Source organism: Xiphophorus hellerii, chromosome 19 (assembly GCF_003331165.1).
Source record: "Xiphophorus hellerii strain 12219 chromosome 19, Xiphophorus_hellerii-4.1, whole genome shotgun sequence".
Lineage (NCBI taxonomy): Eukaryota > Metazoa > Chordata > Actinopteri > Cyprinodontiformes > Poeciliidae > Xiphophorus > Xiphophorus hellerii.
The window spans coordinates 19867293-19891299 of NC_045690.1; the positions used below are offsets into that span (position 1 = coordinate 19867293).

General features: G+C 40.3%; 2 protein-coding genes across 4 annotated transcripts in view; both read left to right on the forward strand.

The window, feature by feature from the left end:
* The first annotated feature begins 1416 nt into the window (after positions 1-1416).
* ptbp1a (polypyrimidine tract binding protein 1a) lies at positions 1417-16631 on the forward strand. 2 transcript variants are annotated; one of them, XM_032547056.1, is made up of 16 exons: positions 1417-1526; positions 2279-2335; positions 2541-2571; positions 6764-6824; positions 6978-7150; positions 7472-7618; positions 7917-8087; positions 8839-8949; positions 9088-9268; positions 9838-9909; positions 10958-11121; positions 12369-12402; positions 13483-13575; positions 14323-14539; positions 14665-14742; positions 14888-16631. In XM_032547056.1, exons 1-16 carry the CDS (start codon positions 1519-1521, stop codon positions 15018-15020), a joined length of 1731 nt encoding a protein of 576 aa, XP_032402947.1. In that variant the 5' UTR covers positions 1417-1518; the 3' UTR covers positions 15021-16631. The 2 variants fall into 2 exon arrangements, with proteins under 2 accessions (XP_032402947.1, XP_032402946.1); XM_032547055.1 differs by having other exon boundaries at positions 1418-1526; positions 9838-9915; positions 10961-11121.
* Positions 16632-17552: 921 nt separating this feature from the next.
* Positions 17553-24007, forward strand: part of LOC116708917 (ephrin-A2-like) — a 122838-nt gene continuing 116383 nt past the window's right edge. For both annotated transcript variants that reach the window (XM_032547059.1, XM_032547060.1), the window contains exon 1: positions 17553-23241. In XM_032547059.1, the coding sequence (XP_032402950.1) occupies positions 23099-23241 (143 nt within the window). In that variant the 5' untranslated portion in view covers positions 17553-23098. The remainder of the gene's footprint in view (positions 23242-24007) is intronic.

Here is a 24007-nt window from a genome sequence, read left to right on the forward strand (position 1 = left end):
AAACCAGCTTGGGATATTGTTGTATAACCTAACCTTGCACAACGTTATTCTTAAACTGCCTGCCATGTTCCCTGGGCTTCGTGAAGTTATTCACTAATATTCATTAACAACCTTCTTAGGCCTTCACAGAACAGATGAACTGTATTTACTAATTACAACACTTCTAAAGGAAAGTAGGCAAAATAAAAAATACCACACTTGTTAGATTATTCTGTAAAGAACGGTGTATCATTTTTCATTCCACTTTACATTTAAATACTCAGAATTTTGTGGTTGGAACATTACAGAATGTTGTTTTAAAACTTCACAAAGCATGATAATTGCACAGTCACATTGAGTCCTCAATATCTCATAATCACTTGGAATCTAAACAGGACTATTGCTGTTGTTTTTTCCATTTTTGAAAATATGATTAAATATTTCAGAGCTGTCCTATGCTTCTGTATTTCTCATGTTTAAGTAGTTCGTAAAAAAAAACAAGCTCATTCATGACCTGACACTGCGTTCTCTCAACACCCCCTTGCACCCCACCCAAAACCGGTGCTGTTCCTCACTCAGTGTCATGTAATCCTTCTTGAATAGTTCATCCCCTCTGTGAGTTTGAATTGGTCTCCAGGGAGTGCCAGGTGACCTTTACAGTTCTTTTGTTGATTTTCATTACAAGTGGAGGCTTACAACACCAAATTAGATAAAATATTAAGACTGTGCATTTGTTGGCTGTAATCATAGATTTAAATCATGAATTATAAATGCTTTAAAGACACTGACAAGTGTATTTCTTGCAAAACTGCAGCGTAGCTCTCAGTGCAGCATATTTTTGTTGAAGCATGGCCCAGACATAATTCAGACCTTAACCTAATTGGTATGTAAAGAAATGACTATTGATGTTCACAGATAATATGATTCCAGCCTTTCAAGTATTTTAGCTCCATATTTAAGCGAGTTTCAACCATGGTGCAGAACAGAATCAGCAGAAGGCAATTTTGAGATTTTTATTTGTAAATCAAAAATGAAAACCACTAATTTCCTTTTCACTTTGCTGTCAATTAGGGCTTTGGACTATCATATAAACACAGATAAATACGGAAAAGGTTAAGGCAATGCATGTTCCTTCCAGGTGCCTATTGTCTGATTGAGTCATAAGGCAAGACACTGATTTTCGATCCCCTGCACGCGGAGTCACATGTAAGACAAAATGCTCGAAGATAACCCTTTCTCTTTATTTAGCTTATTCCAGCGCTGTCTGGTAGTAACCTTTCCATTACTTTGGACTCAAACAAAACCCCTACCACTTGATATATCCTGCTGGAAATTTGCCGCGGCCTCCTTTTTTTCTGGAAATGATGGTCGTCTTGTCCAATCAGCGCTCGCGTTGAAGCCTGTCCCCGCCCACTTTTGGCTCCTGGAGCTGCCTGGACTAATCAGCGCTCGCCTCCGAGTGTTCAGCCATTTTGTAAGAAAATCAAGCAAGTCTGCCGCCCTACCTTCGCTTCAGACCTGCAGTTTTTTTCTTGTGCAATGGACGGGTAAGTGAAAAGAAGCTTACTTAAAGACTTACATTTTTAAACAAAACTGTTGGGGAAGCGAACGAGTATATTATGTTTGGGGTTTTATTAAGTGTTTTGACTTCTTAGGTTGCCGCTGTTTAACCAGAGGAGCTGTAAAACTTTACTCGAAACACTTTTTTTTCCTCTTCAAAACATGCAACAGTTAGCAGGAGGAAGCGCTAACTAGCAGCTGCTAGCGTCACTGCTATCCGTTAGTAAAGTTAGCAGTTTTTAAGTTATTTTATCACCCTCTATATACCGTTATATAGCTGGAAAAAACGATTAATGTTAGAAAAGCCGTTATAAGTATCTTTTTACTTCATTTTCGCCGACAGCTTCTCTTTTTCTCGCACAACCTGAGTAGTTCACGCTGGCTAACTGTACCTTTGTAACTTGGTTTTTACGGGAACTCGAGAGAGGTTAGCTAAAGCAACGTGTCTCATTTCCGCATTCATTTATCCGCGGAGTTTCAGGGCCATGTTGAAAATGCCTGGCCTCAACATTTCACGTTGATTTAATCAAGTTATCTTATCCGGGTTGGGTTGGATGAATAATAGCGCATCGTGCAGTTCAGCCGTGTTCTGCTAGTTTGGTTAACTGATTTTTTGATAAAGGGAGACCGAGAAGCTGCGCAGCGAAAAGCAATTTGATCGACTTTCGTGTCATTGTTAACTGGTGTGAATTTTCCACTCTGAAGTTTTGCTTGCACTTGTGTTTCCAATCCGTTGTAGCCGCCTAGACGCCACTGAGTTGTATCCTCTGGGATCCGGTTACGTCCCTGAAATTGAGTGAGTTTTTTGTAATTACTATTTTTTTATTTTTTTTTGTTGCATTGTTGCTCGTCTTGTTTTTGATTTCTGTCCTGTACGTTGAAGCTCATATTTGGAAGAGGGAAGTCACTTACTTGTATTAAAAACTGGGTGTTCTTAGCAAAAACTGATCGATTTGTTTATTCAGCTGTGAATAACTGCGGATTTTCTGTGACTTTTACAGGAGTGTCCATGACATATCAGTTGGCACAAAGGTAGGCCACCTCTGAGTTTCATTTCAAATGCTTAATATAGACTTTTCGACTGTTGTTTAGGGCTGAACAATATTTTGCATACATAAAAGCACCAGTAGGCCAGATTTGCTGGTCTGTTCAGACTTGGGGGTTGTCAGGTCAGACCTGAATGATGAACCAGAAATCGCTATCCGTCAATAAACAATGTATTGGGCAGTTGTTTAAGTGTCATTCATTTATGCTCCTTAAAATCTGACAAGACATGAGAAAACATGTATTTGAAGCCACATTATAATCGTGGCTAAATAAAATTGCCATGTTTTGTCTGATATTATTCACCCCTAAAATTAGATCTGGCTACCATTGTTATTATTGCAGGTTCTTTATTCATATCTACAGGGATTGTTTCTGTTGTCAGTCTGTTAATTTAAAATAAACATGTCTTGATATGCTGTTTTAAGTGGAGCAATGGATGTTTTATTCTGCTGCTACTATAAATTACAAGGGAAATGAGAAAAAGTAAGATATAGTTTTGATAAGTATTTTTTAATATAGCTAAACAGGAAGGCCTTCTGAGTTATCTTTTTTTTATCAGAAGTCATAATCTTTCTTATTTTACAAGTCAACTGGCATAAACGGGGATTGCAACCCCATTACGTCCTCTCCAAAACATCAATTATCAGAAAATTATGTACAAATAGTTTGTAGAGAAGATGTGTGCATTTGTGTGGCTAAGTCTCCACACCTCAGGAAATGGTTAAAAGAAAATCAGACTGATACACAATGGGTAAGTCTATAGGCACAACATGAAAGTAGGAAGATAAGAAATGAGTCCATGGGTAGTAATTGGCAAAGGAACAAACTAAGTTAAAACTTTCTTTTTTTCTTAATGTAGTAGCCTGAGAGGAAATGAAAAATTCTGGATGTATTCAGTCTTAGTCATGCAAACTTAGTTCTCCTGAGCTTTCTCTATTTTTAGGGTGGTTGTGTAAACCGGTTGCTCATGTGTCACAGGTTTGCCGTTGCCATCCAGACTTAATGAAACATTTATTACGTACGTCTGAGCTGTCAGCATGTCGGCCAGTACCACTCAGGACAGCAAATGCTGAATGTGTAATAATTTGGATAAAGGCCTTTTTTTTAAAAAGAGGTGGAGCTCCTTGTTTTTCTGTGCTGTTCTTGTTTGCATGTGTGGCTGTGGAAATGACACTTCCTGTAATTTCGTGTGGTCTCTGGGCCTTTCTGGAATGCTAAGAAGCCTGAATTGGGCCAGATAATGTTTTCGGAGACCATTGTTAAAAAAAAAAACAAACAAAAAAACTAATTTGTACAAAACTACTGTAGGGGAAAAAAAATGTGGGGAAAATTTTCACTGATGTAGGTCACGGATCCTCTGCAACTATTTATTGGGGCAGTTGGAGATAAACAAGTTGGTGTTTCAGCTCGACTCTTGTTCATTAATGTTTTCTCCCTATAAAAATTCCTTCTTAAACAGTAATCCTTGGTAACAGTGCCAGGGGAGAGACATGTGTAGGTGGACTAATTGATCGTAACTCAGAGCCATAACCATCCTCCCACAACAGCGCTCAGCCTCACGGCCAAAGGTCTTTACAATGTTTAAACAAGATCTCTGCTGCATGTGTCTGTTACAGTGACACACCCCGCAGTCTTTTCATTCCAGTAAGAACTATTGGTTTCTATTTTAAGTCACGAAGCACCTTTTTACTTTTTGAAATCCGTACTGGTTGGAACTAGAGGTTAAATGCTATTGGCTAGCTTGATCCTGTTTTGTTTTCTGGGTATAACACACTGCGGTAATGATGATGCTGAGTTATGGAGCCTTGCCTTGCTGGAATCTGTAATTATTCTGTCTGGGCAGAAGGTCTGGCATGCTGTGGTCACATTCCGATCTCCCCCTTTGTAGCCCCCCATTGAGGCTCTGCTCCCTCCCCCCTTCCACTGGTAGATCCTCATCTGATCATGGTGAAAACATGTCTCTACCTGTACTCGTCTTCTCCTTTGTTCTTTCCTGTGAGATCTTGTTCTACGGCTTCTTACTAGAACCCCTCATATGTTTTCTTTCAGCAGCTAATGTTGCGTTAAATCCTTTTTGATAATACAGTTTCCCCAAATGTTTCAGGAAAATCTAGGAGAGAAGGAAATTCGATTCATATCTTTTGTGACTGAAAGGAAGCAGCTGTGCAGTTTTCGGATATGAGCCAGTGTCAACTTTTCCTGACGGTTACAATTATACTCTTAGTCATCCACAAACAACAAACATAAACAAGCTGAGGCGCATTTAGCTGTCTTTAGAGGAAATAGCTTTGAAACTGCACTAAGAATTGCATAATCTAAACTCTTTTTTTTTCCCTTGTATGATTTTACCGTTTCTACCACACTCTGTTCAAAAACTATTCTTTTCTTATTACACTGTGAAAGCTGTCGGTTTGTCTATCAAGTTGATGCTCTAGCTTGGCTCTAATGTTCTTACTGAATTTGGGAAGTAAAGGGTGAAAGAGTCCAGCCTACAGTCCGTGCAGGAAGTTGAGCAAACCCTGGAACCAAACCTGATCTCGGAGCTCTTCCTGTTTGTAGCAAGCTGCCTGCTGACTGATAAAGATACACAGCGTTCTCACAACCCCGGAGTCAGATTGGTGCTTTTCCTGCATCTCTCTTTGTCTCCATCTGCCCTTGACCTATGAAGATTTTGCTAATTTATTTTTACCGTTCCTCCTGTCAGCTATCTGTATCGCTGGATATTTATTGTATTTTATCACGTAGTAGGGACTTTGGTACCAGAGCTTAGACTCTGGCCCAATTATCACTGTATGGTGCTTATTGTTTCATCCACTGTTTATTAGATAATTATTTTGAGCTTCACGGTGACTCATCCAACATTCATTATTGTGATTTTTATATGAGGTAATATACGTTGTGTTTTAAAGGATTAGTTGTTCACTTCTTTATGATTCCTAAGTGAGTGGTGTTATAAAGACCTAAATGCTTTAAATGATTCTCAAAATTAGCATATTCTTGCTACATGTTCGGAGTGATTGTGGGCACTATTGATTTAGGTCACACTCTCATAGTCAAAACATCTGCAAGGCTGTGAGCAGTAATAACCGTTTACAGCCGTGGGCCCAGCCTTTCCCTTCTGCAATGTTTAGAGCGTCTCTCTCAAACTTATATTCCTCTCGTTCCCACAAACTCCGTGTCCTATTTAGAAGCACACAGCGAGCAAGAATGCTAACAAACCTGTTTTTGGTGGTTTCTGGTAAAGAGCTCTGGGCTCTTCAAATACTAGAGTCTCCTTGCGGCTCCATATGTGTGCACGGCTCGGTAACAATGCCCCTAGTCTCAGCCTGAACAGGACGTCCATTGTGGGCCGATGTAGAGCTTAGACTGCTGAGCCACTTCTTGTGACTTTTATACTTCATCTTGCTCGGCTCGCAATACACTGAGCCATGGAAACAGCCCTGAAACAGCACTTTATATCTCCTAAGGAAAGCTTGAACAAGGCACACAGCAAACTGGTTTTACTGGGATGGTTTCCATGTTGCCTAGCTTATAAATTGTTTCTGTGTTGATGCTGCTGTTTGTGAAGAGCGGTTGAGTGCAATTTTCCACTTTTGCCACCGATTTCCAGTTGGAATTAGGTTCTGGACCTTGGTTCATTCAAACATATGATAAATGTTTTTTTATCTAAATCGTTACTTTGTAGCTTTGGCTGCATGTTTTCGGCTGTTGATTTATTTGAAGGTTAACCTTCGCCCTATGTCGATTCTTTTGCTGGTGTTCCTCCAGGATCGTCTTGTATTTAGGTCTCATCTCTGAACAACTCACACATTCTTGCTGATTAAAAAGCATTCAAACAGCATGATGCTGCCACTATTATGTTCCATCAGTGTTTTTGTGTGTATGTAGGTGAGTTTTTTTAGTTTATTAACTAATAACTAGAGTTGATAACTCTAGTCTGGAAGAATAAAGTGAGACGGAACTTGGCTGTGTTATCTGGCAAGTTTAGCAACAGAATTATTTCCAGTGAAAAGAGTGGCGTTTCTTGGAAACTGTTTCTTTTGGTTATCACATTACTGCCGTGGTTATCACTCAATTGCTAAGTAATATGAGAACTGTGCGCCTCACCTGCCATGCTGTGCCTTCATTGCTGAACACACTGAAATGAGCCTTTATTTATATCTTTTTCCTCTTGCAGAGGGGATCCGACGAACTCTTTTCTTCCTGCATATCCAACGGACCCTATATCATGAACTCAGGTAGGGGGGTTGCTATGAAGGGTTTTCTTTTTTTATTGAGGTGCTTAGTGTCCGTCTTGTTTGTGTTGCCATGACACTCAATCCATTATTCACAAAGAACCAGAGCCTTATGTTCCCTCCCTGATTGTATCAGCCTCTTGTTTTCTCCTGCAGCCAATGGCAACGACAGCAAAAAATTCAAAGGTGATGTCCGCAGTCCTGGAGTCCCATCACGTGTGGTCCACGTACGCAAGCTGCCCAATGACATCAACGAGGCCGAGGTTATAAGCCTGGGACTGCCCTTTGGGAAGGTCACTAATTTGCTGATGTTGAAAGGGAAAAACCAGGTAAGGAGAAGTACATGCCACTCGCTATAGCAAAACCTACGAGGTTTTCACTTTTCCTATAATAAATGTTCGTGTCCAAAGCTGGGCCTCAGAGATCAGCTTTCTATACTGACCTAAAATTCTAACAATCATTCTTTTGTTGCACTCTTGTGTCTTTGTGGTCAAACAATGCTCATTGTTAGGAATTCCTCTGGGAAGAGCTTGGATCCCCTTACTTTTATGTAAATGGCTTTTATTTACAGCCATTATGAGTTCCAGTTAAAAGTGCTTCACGTTGACAACATGGTGTTGTAGCGTATTTATCCGGTGCTCCCTCTGCAGGCCTTTCTGGAGCTTAACAGTGAAGAGTGTGCACAGACGATGGTGAGCTACTACTCTTCTGTCACCCCTGTCATCAGAAACCACCCCATCTACATGCAGTACTCGACTCATAAGGAGCTCAAGACGGACAACTCTCCCAACCAAGTGGTAAGAGTTCGATCTGAGCAACGTAATCATCTTTTTGGCTGTTTTTAGAGTTGTCAAAATAATTGATGTTGCAATAGAATAGACGTACATAAATAAATAAATTCAAAGACACAAAAGCGATACAAACTGACTCATTTATGTTACCCAGCGACAATTTAATTTTTAAATTGTTTTAAGAGAGAAGAAAGCAAAAATTATATTTACATTAGAAGTCATTTTAGTATTTTGAACACCTGGCTTTTTGTTGCACTCTTTGCTTCTGAATGTGTAACATGAGATAATCTCTCCGTTTCTTCAGCGTGCCCAGGCAGCTCTGCAGGCAGTCAATGCCCTGCATGGCGGTGGAATGGGAAGCATGGCCATCCCCACAGATGCAAGCAGCCTGGCTGGAGCCACAGCCCAGAGCCCTGTGCTCAGAGTGATTGTGGAAAACCTTTTCTACCCCGTCACCCTGGATGTCCTGCATCAGGTAGTTCCACTGTGGCAATGGGAAGAGATCAGATTTTAGGTTTTTGGGATGGTTACAGACAACGTTTAGAATGTCTACTTAATTGGATTTGATCAACTTATATTCAATAAGTTTAATTTGTACTAATGAGCTGGGTTCTAAGCAAATTTTCTGGTCACTATCGGCATAGTTTTTCTTGCATAATTTAAGGTTTTGGTTACTCACATTTAGTGTGTACCTTAGTATTTAATTTGTATTTTGTATTCTTTTGCACTTTTGCTTACTGTGTGTTATCTTTGTTTTTTGCCTGGGAGCTGCTGGTAACTTCAATTTCCTGAGGGAGTCTTCCCAAGGGATCAATAAAGTACAAGTCTAAGTCTAAGTCATAAAAATTGAAAATCCTTTTTTTTTTTTTATTTGAATGTTGTTTGCAACTGCTGCAGATGGTGTGTAAAATTGGCTGGCTGCATTTTTGCAATGCCTGGGATAAACAAAGACAGGTTTTGATTACACTAGCTTGTACAAAGGAAGACTACCACCAACTCCGCTGCTAATAATACACCTAAATATTTAATTTATGTATCCGCCTCTTCTTGTTTCTCTCTATGGTGCAAGTCTGAGATGTAATCTGTAACTGAAGCATTGTGTCAGTGGTGAAAGGTTTCATCTTAAATCCAGATTGAGTTTGTCTTGCAGGACCTTTGCAGTAGTTGTTTAAATATTTTTTAAGTGTGGTGGAAAATGGCACCCAACTGTAGCTCTTCCTTTTCAGATTTTTTCAAAGTTTGGAACCGTGCTGAAGATCATCACTTTCACCAAGAATAACCAGTTCCAGGCATTGATCCAGTATGCTGACGCCATGACAGCTCAGCATGCTAAACTGGTAAGACTGGTTTGACACCACTGGTTCACACATCACTAGGGGCTTTATTTGAGCTGTCCCTGCTAAAACCAGTCTAAAGTGAACCAGTGTTATTACGGAGCATTTACTAATGGTCTAAGGATTGGTTCTTGTGTTTAGTCTCTAGATGGCCAGAACATCTACAATGCCTGCTGTACTCTGAGAATCAGCTTCTCCAAGCTCACTAGCCTCAACGTTAAGTACAACAACGACAAAAGCAGGGACTACACCCGCCCTGACCTTCCTACAGCAGATTCCCAGCCCTCACTTGACCACCAGACCATGGCAGCTGCCGCATTTAGTAAGATCTTTTTTATTTTTTCATTTGCTTCGTTCACATCTCAAAAAATTTTAATGTTGTGAAAAGGTTTAATAGTTTTTGGCACTCATTGAAAGAGTTAAACACATTGTTTTTTATCACAGATAGTGAAATATTTCAAGCCTTTTTTTCTTGATTTTTATGTATTTATCATTACGGCTTTCAGACGATCAAAATCATTCTTGGTCTGGAGGAAAGACGAGATGGGCTTTCAACCTATGACACTGCATAGGTTTCACAGGCTAATTGCCTCAGTGCCACGTTGTATTAATGCTAAAGGAGCCATTTCTGCTTTAAAATATCTACATTTTTATTGATCTCATGTAATCTGATCTTCTGAGACTGAATTCTGGATTTTCATTATCTGTAAGCCATAACTACCAAAATTACATCAGATAAAGGCTTGAAATATTACCAGGTATAACAGGTTTCACTTCTGTTATTTTTCAAATATTATTTTTTTTTTTCAAATGCATATTTTAAACTTTGATGTTAGTGGTGAAATTTGCTGTTTTTTTTTTTTTTTTCTTTTTTTTTTGCTTGTCATCCAGCTGCTCCAGGTATAATCTCAGCCTCGCCATTTGGTGGAGCGCATGCCTTCCCCCCAACGTTTGCCATCCAGCAAGCTGGTAGGGCTGTAGTGATACACTAATCTCACAATACAATTCAATGCATGATATTCTGCTCATGATCAGGTGTGGTGGAATATGTCACAATATTCAGCAAACAACATCATTTGATAAATCTTTTCAATTTTCTGAAAGATTTTAGAGGGGCAGAGTGATTTTGCTGACATTTTGTGACTGTTCCATAGACTTTGAATTGAATTAATTGAACTGATTGTGAAATACTGGTGTAATAAATATTGTTTTTGTTATACATTTGCTTTGTTTAAATGTTAATTTAAGCCTTTGTGTATTTGGTTATGCAGAAAGGGAACCTTTTTTGTCTTATATTAGATAATGTAATTTATCTATTTCATTACTTAATTGTAACTGGTTGTTTCATTACATGTCAGTTTTAATGTACATGTACAACTGGGTAAAAAAATGTCATGTGTGATAGCTGTCATTTAATTCATGTGGATTAAAACTCAAAGTAGGATTTAATGCATCGATACTCGCGGATTAAAAAGTTATACTTTCTGAGGAAAAAAAATATTGATAAATATTGTCAAATCGATAAAATTACACAGCCCTACAGGCTGGTCAGTACGAAATGTATGTAGATGCTACATAATTGTCTTTTCTTTGTTTGGAGATGCACCAATCAGAATTTTGTAGTCGATATTTGATCTAAAATTTTTTGAAGAATTGTGAAATACCTGTAACGCTTTTAGTTCAGTCACATTTCTTGATGCCACAAATGATATTTAAACTGAACTCGCACCGTGTTTGAGTTATACTTCAATGATTCCCAAGAGGAAATTGCCCATTTGTTGACAAGCTGCTTCATCTAAAGTGTTGAATATTACCAAATACAAATGTAATTATAAGTAATATAAAAAAATATATACATAAGTGTGACGTAAGTGATTTAAATGCAACCTGAGTACGATATAAATAAATGAAATAAGTATGTACATGGAAATGAGGGTTATGTTGGGCTGCATTTTGCTTTATGTTTTGTCAAAGGGAATTAAATTAGAAATAATTTCCATTTTCTTATCCAAAGGACTGTCAGTTCCTGGCATTCCCGGTGCCTTGGCGTCCCTGGGCATGGGTCACACCGGCATGGCGGCTGCTGCAGCGGCCGCAGCCAGCCGGCTTGGCCTATCAGGGCTCGCTGCCGCTGGGGGACACAACGTGTTGCTGGTCAGCAACCTGAACCCTGAGGTCAGTACCCTCATTAGGCCTGAAAGCATCAGTCACTGTGGCTAAATGAAACATTGCAATTCGTTTTGTGATCTTGAACCCACTTGGTCAGGACAAACTATTCTGTTTGACGCTTTTTTCCTCATATCAACAAAAGTTAAACTGCTCTGTTTTCATAAAGTCAAAAGCTCCTTTCTTTCAGGACTTCTTTGTGTTTGACCAAACCTGCTGCGTTTCTGACCTGCCACTTTGCTCACTGTGAATTTTTAAGTTTGTTTGAAAACTAACTTCTTTTTTTTTTAAAAAGAAAGTAAACACTTAACATTTCATATCTTCATTTTTTTTATCCATTAGTTAAAATCATTCTTAAGTTGTTGGAGAGACAATATTACTTTTTAAGTGTTAATGTACAATGCGTAGCATAGTCTGTCATGCTCAGTGCGAATACTGTGGCTGCATCTTTATGTGAATCATGTAAATTTAAAGATGAGCATTTAGAATTTATGCAGATTTTAGCTTTTTTTAATCATTAAATAATTTTTAAAAGCATAGTGTGTAATTTAAAAGTATATATTGTCTCTGCCTTTTTTTCTGTATTTCATTGTTAATCTTTTTTTCTCTTCTTTTTCTTCTAGTGTTCCCATAGTGAAAGTGCATTTTAATTTAGCCAGTTCTACTGTCTGAAGCACTACATTTCTTTGTGTATACTGACCTTGTTTTTTTTTCATTTTACCTTTTTCTCTTTTTTTTCTGTCCCCTTCTCCATCTTTTTGTTTTTGATTCCCCCCCCCCCCCCACACCGTCCCTCACCTCATATCTTGCCAACTGACTGACTGCACGCCCCATGACCAAATGTTCCCCTCTGTCCTCCTCCCTTCTGGCACCTCCCTGTTACTACTCCTCCATCTACCCAACCCTTTCTCCCCTCCTTACATTGTGCCCCATTTTGATGTGACCCACAAATTGAAAACACATGCTTGGCACCCATGATCTTTTTACAAAAAATTATTATTATATTTTTTTTACCACCCTTTCCCCCCCATCACTTCTTCTCTTCACTCCCTCATCTTTCAATTCAAACTTTGTCTTCCATCATTCTCATGCCTCTCCTTCCTCCATGGTACTGTGGCCTTCCTGTGGACCTCGCCGCCTGCGGACATGTCCCGACTCCACTCCACTGTCCTCCGCTCCGCCTCTTTTCCCCTGTCCCCTCTCCCCTTTTGGCCCCTCCCTCCCCCTGCTGCTCCCTCCCCCTGCTGTCTCTAAAGACCGTTACGCCACACTGCCTCTTTATTCTTTTCGGTACGTTATCATCCTTTCATCTCCTTTTTATTACTACTGTTATGTGGCGAGGTGGGCATGTCTTGTTTCATGTTGTTGGCTTTGTTCATTTTACTTTTTTTTGTTTTGTTTTGTTTTAACCACTGATGGTTCGTCATCAGGCTGCAGAGCGGTTAAGGGTGGGGGTGTCTGGTTTGAATGGTTTGGTTGTTGTGGGGTTGTGTGAGGAAAAGCAAGGTGGGACGTCACATTAAGCCACAGCATTTCATTTAGTTTTTAAATGCCTTGATTTAATGACCTCGAGCAGAAAACATTAGCATTTTTTTTTTTTTATCTTCAAAGAGCAGAGTTTTTTAAATTTGTCTGTTGCCTGACTTAAAAAGAAAAGTGGGGATTATTTTATTAGAGTTCAATTAAATTTGTAAGGGTTTATGGTTGGTGAATATAGGTCAAAGCATAACTGATTCTGGAGCAGTAAAGTGTCTGCAAAAAAAAAAAAAAAATTCAAAGTCTAGTTTCTTAAAATGAATGTTTTGTGGCCCCCAGACTGAGGATTTTTTTTTTGTCTACATTTTGGACATCCTTGAGTGCACTAAAAAGATGAAATGCTGCTGCTTTTTGATTTGAGAGTTAACATATATCTCAGTTTGTCACTAGTGGTTTTTTTTGTTGTTTTGTTTTTTTCTTGTCAAAGTTATTTAGGGTATGTGCATGTGTAGTTCATTTCTGCATGTTTCTGCTTAGGCCTCCAGTTGGCCAAATAATCAACTTTTCTTGCCTGATCAAATTGATCAAAACTACTCATCTTACAACTCTTACTGATTTGTCCTCAAATCACTGCCTCTACCTTTTAAAGATGTGATAGTCTTCTGTGTAATTGCCTCTCGAGTACTTGACTAGGTTTAGTTTGCAAAATAAAGCAGAATATTGATAGAATAGTGCAAACACTAGCACAGATTAATTTAGCAGAACTGTATTCAGATCAGATTTAATTGCTTAGGCAGTTTTTGTTGCTGTGATTGGCTGTGTGGCTCCTTTATAATACTAAGTTGTATGTTGTCCTTATTGCGCTGGTGTTGTGACACACTGTTTTCTCCATAGGTGTATACGGTGATGTCATGAGAGTGAAGATCTTGTTTAATAAAAAGGAGAACGCTCTAGTCCAGATGTCTGATGGCACACAGGCTCAGTTAGGTAAGCCAGACAACATGCAATTTTCTCTCTTTGATCTCCATCTTTAATCTTTCTAACAGCGTTCCTCCCATTTTCTCATGTATTGTTTTGTCCTTGCTTTTTGGGAGTCTGTGGTTTTCCTTATACAAGGTTGTAAAATGTTTTTGTTCAGTTCAAATCTTACAGCGTTTGCTTATTTAAGATGATTTGATTCTCAGGTAAAGCATTTGAAAAGCCTTGTATTAATCACGTCGTCTTCTTCTAATACTTGTTCTACTGAAATGTCAAGTCTGCCACACTCCCAGCAAAAGGTGTAGCTTTGACAATTTTATCCTGTTTGTGTGCATAGATTTTAAAAAACCCTTGTCATCCACTTTATTGTAGCGTTCTGGATTTTTATTAGTATTTTTTACACTTTGCAGTCAGCTTCACAGTGAGAGAGACTGTAATGCCTCCTGCTACTTCCATTCTCTTTCATGTGGGGAGAGTTGTGCAGAAAGCAGCCAAAACACTAATCATTGAAATGTTATGATGTTCAAAACGGCACATTTATGAAGCAGGTAAACAACTTCAACTGGAACATTTTTAAAATTATATATCAAACCAGAAAATGCCTCTTTTTGAAGGACTAATCAGTACCTGGAACAAAATTATAAACATTTTTCTCTTAGGAGCAAAGAAGGGAAACGATTGAGGAATTTTCTATGCGTAAGCTATTGCAAATTGTCAATATGAAAACTAAGATGCTGACTTTGCTGCCCTTTTCAGCCATGAGCCACCTGAATGGCCAGCGCCTCCATGGCAGGGCTATGCGCGTGACGTTGTCGAAGCACACGACAGTGCAGCTGCCCAGAGAAGGCCATGAGGACCAGGGCCTCACAAAGGATTTCAGCAACTCGCCGCTTCATCGCTTCAAGAAGCCCGGCTCCAAAAATTACTCCAACATCTTCCCACCGTCTGCAACACTCCACCTCTCCAACATACCGTGAGTGTCTCCATCTTTTGATTGTCGTTTTAAAATCGGCACCAAAATGCTCAGTGGTCACATAAACCTTCGACCCAAATTGGTTTTTAGTAATCTTCATTTTCTCATCCATGTGTGGGATTCAGGCCTTCTGTGATGGAGGATGATCTCAAAAGACTCTTTGCAAGCTCAGGAGCCACAGTCAAGGCCTTTAAGTTCTTTCAGTAAGTCGCAGGTTTCTGAAATTATTAAAGTTGAAACCGTCTCTTTTCTGTACGGTTGAGTCAACTGAAGCTGAAACTGTTGTGGCAGTCATACAAATGGACATGGCGTCGTTTTGAGAAAATGTCTTTATTTGTAATTGAACAGAAAGGACCGCAAGATGGCCCTAATCCAGATGGGCTCAGTCGAAGAGGCGATCGAGTGCCTCATCGAGTTCCACAACCATGATCTGGGAGAGAACCATCACCTCCGAGTGTCCTTCTCAAAATCCACCATCTGAGTGCCTTTCCTTGCACCTTTCCCTTCCATCTGAATGCCACTGTTCTCGATGTTGCCTTCAGGGGAAATGGCCTTCATAGCATATTTATACTGTCTATTTTTCCATAAGGGTGTTGCCCATTTATTGCTTTTTTTCCCCCCGTTAGGTTTAGTTTAGATTTCAGATTTGATCCATATCATTCTGATTCTTCTGTCTTAAGTGCGGTAACGCAGCAGATATTTTATGTTGTCATTTGCTGTCAAGGAAAAGATATTCCAAAAACATAATAGATGGATAATGATGTTCCCTCTTGCCACGCACAAATTAGCGTCTTTATTTGGGCTGGTTTGTTTACATTCTTCTTTGATATTATTAGAAAATGTTAGCGTTTCTCGGGTAATTTCTTAAAATTAGTTCCTTTTTTCTCCTCTATTTGTTTTATTTTCTTTATACACTAAATTCAACAGCAAAACCCAATCATCACTTTTGTTTTGGCAAAATTTTAGGATTTCTAAAATGGGCAACATTTTGTTACCAAAACACTTTTGTATTGGAGGCAAAGTAGAGCCATCTGACCAACTTTACATTTTGACCATAAAGACGGTCTCTACCATAATGCGCATCGAGATGAATTGTACCTGACCCACTTCAGCATTCCTTTCTCTCTTCTGGTTGTGTGAAAATGTTCACCGTTTTGGGGGGAAAAAAAAAAAAAAAAGCCACTTTAATCCTGTTTGGCCAGTGAGGAACGGTTTAAGATGAAGAAATTTATTTTTTTTTGACACATGCGCTCATCCATCTTTACTTTTTATGTTGCGTCTACCCTCCTGTTTCCTTCTGAGGATCCAGACCACTATCAGAAGTTATTCTGTAAAGACCCTTTCTTTTTTTTTTCCCTCTTTCTTATGTTTGTAATCTTGTGCCTTACTTTGCCCCAAGCCAGACTGCTCTGGCTTCTTTTTCCATACTTTTCTGGTATTTACCAGCATTGTTTAAAAAGGGGAAAGTGGCCCATTTAATCTCCTTTCTTCTTAAAAAGTACAATTCTTTATCTTTTGTATGCATATAGCCCCATCATACGTATCTAGAATCTATGAATGTAAGTCGGTTAGATGCTAAATCCCTTCTTGTTTTTGTTTAGCTGATGTAGCTCTGTTTAGGTGTGTTGTTGCTGATGTAGAGCTGAATTCAGCCTTTCAGTCTTACAGCCCCCTGTCACTTCCATTTAGTGGGTTTTGGGGCCTCATTTAACCAGGTTACGTTCATATATATATATATATATATAAGTATATATGCGTGTAAAACTATATATTCATTTATCTTTTCTTTTTAAGAGTAGATTTACATGTATTTTGCCTAAATTTAACTGACTTGTGCTTACAGTAGCTGAGTTTGATGGCTAGTGGAGTGCCTTGTCCCTTTGCGTTTTTATTCCAATGCTGAAACAAGCCTGGTCAGTGGACTTCGTTTACCTCTCTTTCAGATCTCGTATCATACTTGTCTGCAGAGATGCCTTTTCAAACAATAATCAGGTAATCCCACCTGACAGAGGGCAGCTTGGAGGCATTCGCACGTTTATGAATGACAGTCTTAGGCTGCGTTTAATACACACAAAAAAAAAAAATCCAACCAGTATATATTTTGTAACTTCAGCGAATCAGAAGGTTGGGAAGCCCCGCCTCATTCCTTGTCTGTGTCTACTTAAGCCACAGTCAGTTTGTGCACTTTTCCTTACAGTTAAGTCCAAACAGGCACCGTCACGCTGAAGTCTTAAACAATCTCTCATTCCTGCGTGCCTCAAGCACCAGTTTTCCAACAAAACCCTGACCTCTGTAGTTTCGGACCAGTAAAAGATTTCTGTCTCTATTTTTGTAGAAGATTCTTATGCATGACTCAAAGCTTCATGTAGCTGCAGACGGTTTTTTTTTTTGCTGTTGAGGACCAAAGTGTGTTTTGCCCCTGCTATTTTGTAGCGTCTGAACCTTCTTTTTTTTTAACACACATTCCTGCTGTTTTGCAAGACCACAAGGATTCAGTTCAGACGTCTCCAAGGTGACGGCTTATACTGTATGTTTTCACTTTACAAAGAGCCTACTTTGGCAGAGATGGCTTTAGAATGAATACTTTGTTGAACACAGTCTTAGCTGTGCTGTTAACAGTGTAGAAGATTATATGCCTTTTACTTTTTGTTTAAAAGCTTTTATTTTTTTCTTTTTATAAGGGGGCGGGTTGGGGTTAAATGTGTGAAGCGGGGTTCATGATTGTATATATTCATGTTTTTGTACCACAAAATAATTTGGATTATATTCACTTTAAGTTCAAAACATGTATATTTTGATAAACCGTGAAGACATATTAAGCTCACCTGAGCTGGAAAACAACGAAGAAAAAAAAAACCTTTTGTAACACAAAGACATTAAACTATCTGAACACAGAAGTGTCTCTGTATGTGCCCCACCTGCCCCTCCACCCCCCACCCCCTTTTTTTTTTTTTGCCATTCTTGTTTCTTGCATCTTCTGCTGCCTTTAATAAATCTTTAGTTTGTTCCTTCTTTCATCTGGCCTCATTTGGTTTCTGTCTCTTTTGCTTTCCTGTTATGCTGCCGATCTGTGCCGGTTAACAATTCTGTAACATTTTCTATATTCCACATCCTGTTTACTACTGGTGGGTTTGTGCTTGAAGTCCTTCACTGTATTTCCAACTTCATGCTCATTCCATGTGAAACTTGACCTGACCGCTCATCTGGACTCCGCTTCATCCTTTGACAGTCCACCGAACCTTCACGATGGATAATCCGCCTCTGCGCTGCACTTTGCTTTGATCTTTTCAGTTTTACGCGTCTCGCTTTTTTGGATTTGGAAGTGTTGCTATGGAAACCAAGTCAACATTTGTCGTGGGCTGGATTATTAATCTGAAACACTTGCTGTAAAGTACATCTGGCATCCTTATTGACGTGAAGTGAAACCTACAAACCAAATTGGTTGTGCGTCTTCTCCACCACTAGGGGGAGCTCATGGTTTATGAAAGTGTTCCTGGCTTGTAAAGTAAAGGTGACTTTACCTGCCATGCACCTCGTTAGTAGCTGGTGTATTGATCTCTAAAGCGTTCCAGAGCTACACCTTTATTTAGACCGACTTAAAAGCAGTGAGCAGGATCAACCTCAACTCTTCCCTGCATTTATAGAGAAGAGCAGATTTGATTCCTGGATCAGTTTGTGGTGAGGAGGAGACTGCAGCTTGTGGAGTAAAATGTTAAATGCAGCAAGCTCAAAGTTCTTTTGAAAATCGCAGTTGTAGCAAGCACATTGGTGCCATTTCTTTAAATAGCAAAAACACGTAAGTTTTTTTTTTTTTCTTGTTTACTTCTGAGCATCTCTCGCTTTGCATCATCAGTAATTTGAAGCAGAGAGAGAAGTTCATGCTCAATTCTCTCTGGAATATGTTGAAATGCAAAGAGACTGCATAATTTTAGATGGATGTGTAGCTTACTCAAGTTTAGATTCCCACTGCAGATGAAATATGGGAAGTTTGTTTTAGTATACAGGGGTTGCATTTCTTTCTCTTGCATGCAGGTCGGTGTGAGATTCTCGGGGTTTGAGTAGAACTACCAGGACATCACACTGTCGACATCAAAATGTGATCATGAAAATCATATAATCGTGACACCTATAAAAACTATTATTTTCTGCTGCTAAATCTACGCAACATGTTGATTACAAATATAATGTATTTATTAATTAACTTTTTTGCTCTAGTTTTAAAACGGCAATGGATGGTTCTTCATTTTCCAGTGAGTAATATATTAAATATTTATAGGATTAGCCAGGAGAATATATCCATTTTTGGGGAGGTGGGTTATGATAGTCTGTCAGAACAGACTCCCAACCCCAGAAGTGTCAAATTTGCAAATTGTTTGACCTTATTGACAACATCAAGAAGTTATCTTAAATATTGATTACAAAGTGATCTGAGGCAGAAACAGAGATGGTGAGGCAAAGCTCCATGAAGGTGGGGGTCAAAGTCCAAACCATGAATTCCTCCCATCTTTTGTTTTTTTACAATCAATAATATAATTTTGTTTCCTGTCATCCATTGTAAGCAAAAGTATACAACAAATGGTGGGAACTCTATTTCAAGGAAACCGTGTGCACCTCAGTGAAGTACAACGAGAGAGTTTGTACGACCAAACCTTGACGTCCTCAATAACCTGGAAAAGGAGAAGTTTTATGATTTCACAATTTAAAACAAAAAACATGCAGTTTTTAAAATTCAACAGATGGTGACCCTGGCATGACTGCGAGAAAAGATTTTCGACCCAACTTGATTGTGAGTCCAGGAAAGTTGAGGGAAACAACCTTTGAGTCAAATTACTCCTTTTAGTAAGAAAGGGAAACCTGAAGCAACCTTGAGTCAGCTGACCGACCCTGAAATGAAAGTGCTGCGGTATCACAGTATACACAGAAACAAAGATTGCTTAATGAAGACATTGTATCAGAAAACACAGACATTATTCAACTGGAACATCTCGAGCATTCGGTTTCTTTGTCATGCATTTGAGAAAAACGCGTGGCGGCCTGCTTTTGGCTGGCTGACTATCGGTGTGGGTCAGCCTGGCATTCATAGACCCGTTTCTCCTTTTTGCCTTCTAAATTTGGACCCTCGATTAGTCCCTTGCTCCTATCCAAGCACGGCTGAATGAGCCCATTTGAAATGGTAATTCAGTCACATCTGGAAACGTTTATTTACGTTAGACCAGCGGTCTCTAATCAACCAAATACCAGCAGAACTCCCAAGGCCACGCAAATGTGAACCTGCTAGGTATTCAAAGGGGTTTGGGAGAGTGGGGGGGTTAGGCTTAACAATTGGTTCAAGTTGTGACCCGATCAGTTCCTGCCACAGCCAGATGAGTCAATGAGACCATATCGAATGCTATGTGGGACCTGGAAATCTAATACTTGATTGCTTTTTTTTTTTCTTTTCTTTTCAGTTTGCAGCTTGGAACCGCGTTCACAATTCATCCTTGATGTCGCATCCTTGTTTCAGGGCAATCAAAGTCTTAACCAGCTGTAAGGTTTAAGATTGAACACCCCTTTAAAAGAGGACGTATACCCAGATTTAAGCCGCCTAAATACTGAATCGGCCGAGTATTGTTTAGTCAGCTTGCACGAGATTTGGTTTCACTTTCAGAGTGACACAGACGAGGAAAAAGCCTGGAACGGAGATGAGGGATGTCTTTAGTATATAGTGGCTCCATTTAGGAGAACCACCAGGAGACAATCTACCTGTTTATATATGCACGCCTCAGACAGATGTTGAATAATTCATGCACAGAGGCGGACAACATGCAGCTGTATTTGGGTTATGGGGGTGGGGGGGGTGCATGGGCTCTTTCTCTGCTAGAATATGCACGGCCCAAATTATAGGCATTACTTTGCAAGGAGAGAAAAAGTAGGCCACTTTGCATAAAGGATCTAACAGAGATGGGAAAATAAAATGGGAAAGATGGAGCTGAAGGAAGGTTCGGTTAAAGTTGGATGATGGGAGTAGTCATTAGGAAAGTTTTTTTTTAATTTTGCTTATGGAAAGACGCACAATACCGTATAAGCTACTTTATTTATTTTTTTAAAACAAGGTAAAATGTACCAGTCTTCTAATATTTAAAAACAAAACTGTCATTTCCCCCATTTGAGGATGCAAATGAAATTGCTGCAAACAGTTTCTCTGAATCAATTCTCATCTTGCTGAGAGTGAATTGATCTTCGCTGGAGATCATTCTGCGCAAGACAGCTTGTCAACACATGTTAGAAACAGCATGGCGCACCCTGTGGAAGCGGCGTGTAACAATGCACTTACAGCTTCATCCACCTCCCCGTGGGGGGCTGGGGGCAAACTACAGAAAGATGTTGCTTCTGCTCAGGAATCTGTTCACTGCAGGTGCAGACAGTGCTGGATTTTTGCTAAGGGCCACTTGGCTCTCTGCCCTGGGCGGCATGGTGTAAGGAGAGGTGCAAAAATGTTTGTACCTTGAAGGACTTTTTTTTTTGTTTGTTTTATTTTTTCTATAAATGTCTTTGAAGTTAAAATACCTCCAATCATTTAGATCAGACAAAAACGAAAATTTGTAAGCCCACCTCAAGAAAGATGTGTATTTTGCTTCATTTTTCTGTGGCTAGCCAGTTCATGATGCTCCACATCTCCTTGAGTTGTTTTGTGTGTTTTTCTAGTGATATTTTGCCACCTACAGGCATGGCATAGTTACTGCAACATTTTTTGTCTTTTATTTTATTTTTTTGTAGGACATTTCTAGTAATGACAGACTTTTTTAAAAAAAGAACAAAGACAAACAAAATCTTGGAAATGATTTTTTTGATTTTTCTCTCTACAAGGCCTGCACACCTAGATGTTGTGTAACTAACCATTGATCTGTTCTCATTTTCACGTGTGAGATAAACTTTTTCCGGGGGGTAGACCAACAAGATCGGCTCCAGTCCCGAGGACCATGTCTTTCTGGTTGCACATATGGTTGCGTGTGGAGGGGGAAGAAGGAGCGCCGCAGTTCGCTGATACCTGTCAGGAGGTTTGCAGCTCTCGAGTTTTAAATTCGGCACTCTGTCTGGTTGCCATTTGGGCCCTAATGGACTCTAATGAAAAATGACTCCACTGTTGCGGCAGTCCTTCAGAAGGTCTTCTCCTTCTTCCTCCTCTCTCAAGCAGATCCGCGGGTGTAGCGGCAGGAAATGTGACTGGCATCTGAATTTTGAAATGATGTCCATTTCAAAAACGACAAATGTCAGTTGTTAATGAAAAGTTGTTGTTTTTTTGTTTTGTTTTTTTTAAAACATAAAGGAATGTCACTGTTTTTAACTGTTAATGAACATTTTTTGTCTTTCTGTTGTATCTTTTTAGTTTGTAATTATATTGTAGCAATTAATGATAATAGAGCTCTTTGATTGGACGCCCCATGTAGCTGCATTGTTCGTTTGTGCCTCAGGCCGGATCTGGGTAAGATTTGGTACCCTCTATAGTGAGATTCAGCATACGTTTCCATTTGAGCGCTAATGCCACTCATTTAAAGAACAAAAAAAAAACCCAACAACACGTAATTATGGCGCATTTTACGTTAATTAACTTTTAATGAGTGTTTAATGACTTCTACGCGCTCTCCGTTGTGTATCGCCAGGGCGCAGTGAGTCAGCCGGCCCCTGGTCCCCAGAGGAAGCGCGGGCCACAAGCCCCGCCCGCTCTGAAAGAGAAGCGAGCGCTGGATGGAGAGAGAAAGAGAGGAAGGGGAAGGGGGAGGATAGAGATGGAGCGGGTTACTTTACACCAAATCAGGGTTTCAGTGAGTAACACTGCCGCCATAGGTGGAGGTTGCAGAGAAGCATGCTGGGATTAAAGCTGTGACTGAACCCGACGGGCTCCCCGCTCGCACCTGGTCCTCGCCGTGACGCACAGGTTACCGGAGTCACGTTGGAGCGGAGCCGGCGGCGGCGGAGGGATCAACCAAGTTTGGGATGCAGTGAGAGAGTCTGAGAGAGGATGCTCGCGCCTCGCAGTTCTTATTGCGCTTTAAATTTGGACGGAAAATAAGGTCGCCCGCGTGGGATGCGGAAGGGTCAGATTTTGTCTGGCGTGCGTCAGCCTTAGACATCTCTAGAAATATGCGCGGATTTTGTCTTGTTCGCGCCGGGCAGCGAGGAGATCACCGATAGAATCCCAAATCCGTGGATGAATTTTGGAGAAGGACCTGGAAGAGGGAGGAGGGCGTGGGGGGATCTGATCCAATGTGGCGCATCCACCGCTCTTGACTGCGCGTAATGGGGAGAAAAGTTTTTTCGGACGCGCTCGTAAATAACATGTGAATCCCGCTCCTTCTGAACGCAGCCGACGAAGTTTCCGAGTGAATTTCAAACCATCCATTATGACTTGAAACACCCTCGGGGTGATCGGGACTCCAATCAAACCAGTTAGCGATCCCCGCACCGCCAAAGACGCGCAGACGGACGTTCATGATCTAGACAAGAGAGGATTTCTGCAGCAGCGGCAGCCACGCAGTGAAACCAGCCCGATCCGCTTTATCAGAGAGAGGTTCCGTTCGGATGGCTGTGATGCTGTACCAGCTTGGCCAGAGGTGTGTGATGGAGCTGGTGCTGCTGACCGTCCTGTTCTGGGTCTCCGTGTGGGCGGAGGAGAAGATCATATTTGACAGACACGCTGTTTACTGGAACAGCTCCAACCCCAAGTGAGTTTTCCTTAAAGTTTGGCCTTGAGGTGTGTGTATGTGTGTGTGTCAGAGAGAGAGAGAAGAAGGGGTGTGTGTTTGTGTTTTAAGGACTGCCTGTCTGCCAAGCATGCCTCTCAAAATAAAACCTTACCAGTGGGCAACAGTTCCTTGAAATATGGAAGGAACTGCAGTTTCCCACTGCTTGACATGTTCTGTCTGACCTCTTCTGTTTGTTTACCTTTAATGTTTTTTTTTGTGGTTTTTTTTTTACTAGTCTCCGTTGTGTTTTGGCTGAAAATGCAATATTGATGTTTTTTTGCGCACACACACACTGGATGTTTTGTGTAGCACAAGGGGCATCTTTTATTTTAAACAATGAGGGCATGCTGCCTCCTCTTCTCATCACTGTCTGGAGATTTACTCTCTCTTTCTGTCGCTCTCTCCCCCACACACACGCGCACACACACATGCAGAAAGCTTTAACCTCTTCTCAACATGGTTTCAGGGTCTGCACGTTCATGCATTACACACACAAACCATGCAAACGCTCACAGTTCGCTCGCTCTCTTTCTCTCCAGCTTTCTCATTGACATGGCGCAGGAGTACACTCAGTCCATCTGACTAATGCTTTGTGACAGCCTCTTTTTCTCCTTTTCTATCACCCTGTCTTCTTTCTGTACCTGTTTGTACCTTCCTCCCTCTCCCAGTCAGGTAAATAAACAGTAGGCACGTGCCAGTTATCGGTATCAAGGTTTGCCGAAGGTCTATTTTTCTTAGAAAGTTG

What these genes read in the sequence shown, in the direction of transcription:
- ptbp1a (XM_032547055.1), top strand. An exon ending in CATGGCAGCTGCCGCATTTA is followed by an intron (nt 9,269 to 9,837) that starts GTAAGATCTTTT and finishes CTTGTCATCCAG; the next exon opens with CTGCTCCAGGTATAATCTCA. An exon ending in TCAGCAACCTGAACCCTGAG is followed by an intron (nt 11,122 to 12,368) that starts GTCAGTACCCTC and finishes CTGTCTCTAAAG; the next exon opens with ACCGTTACGCCACACTGCCT.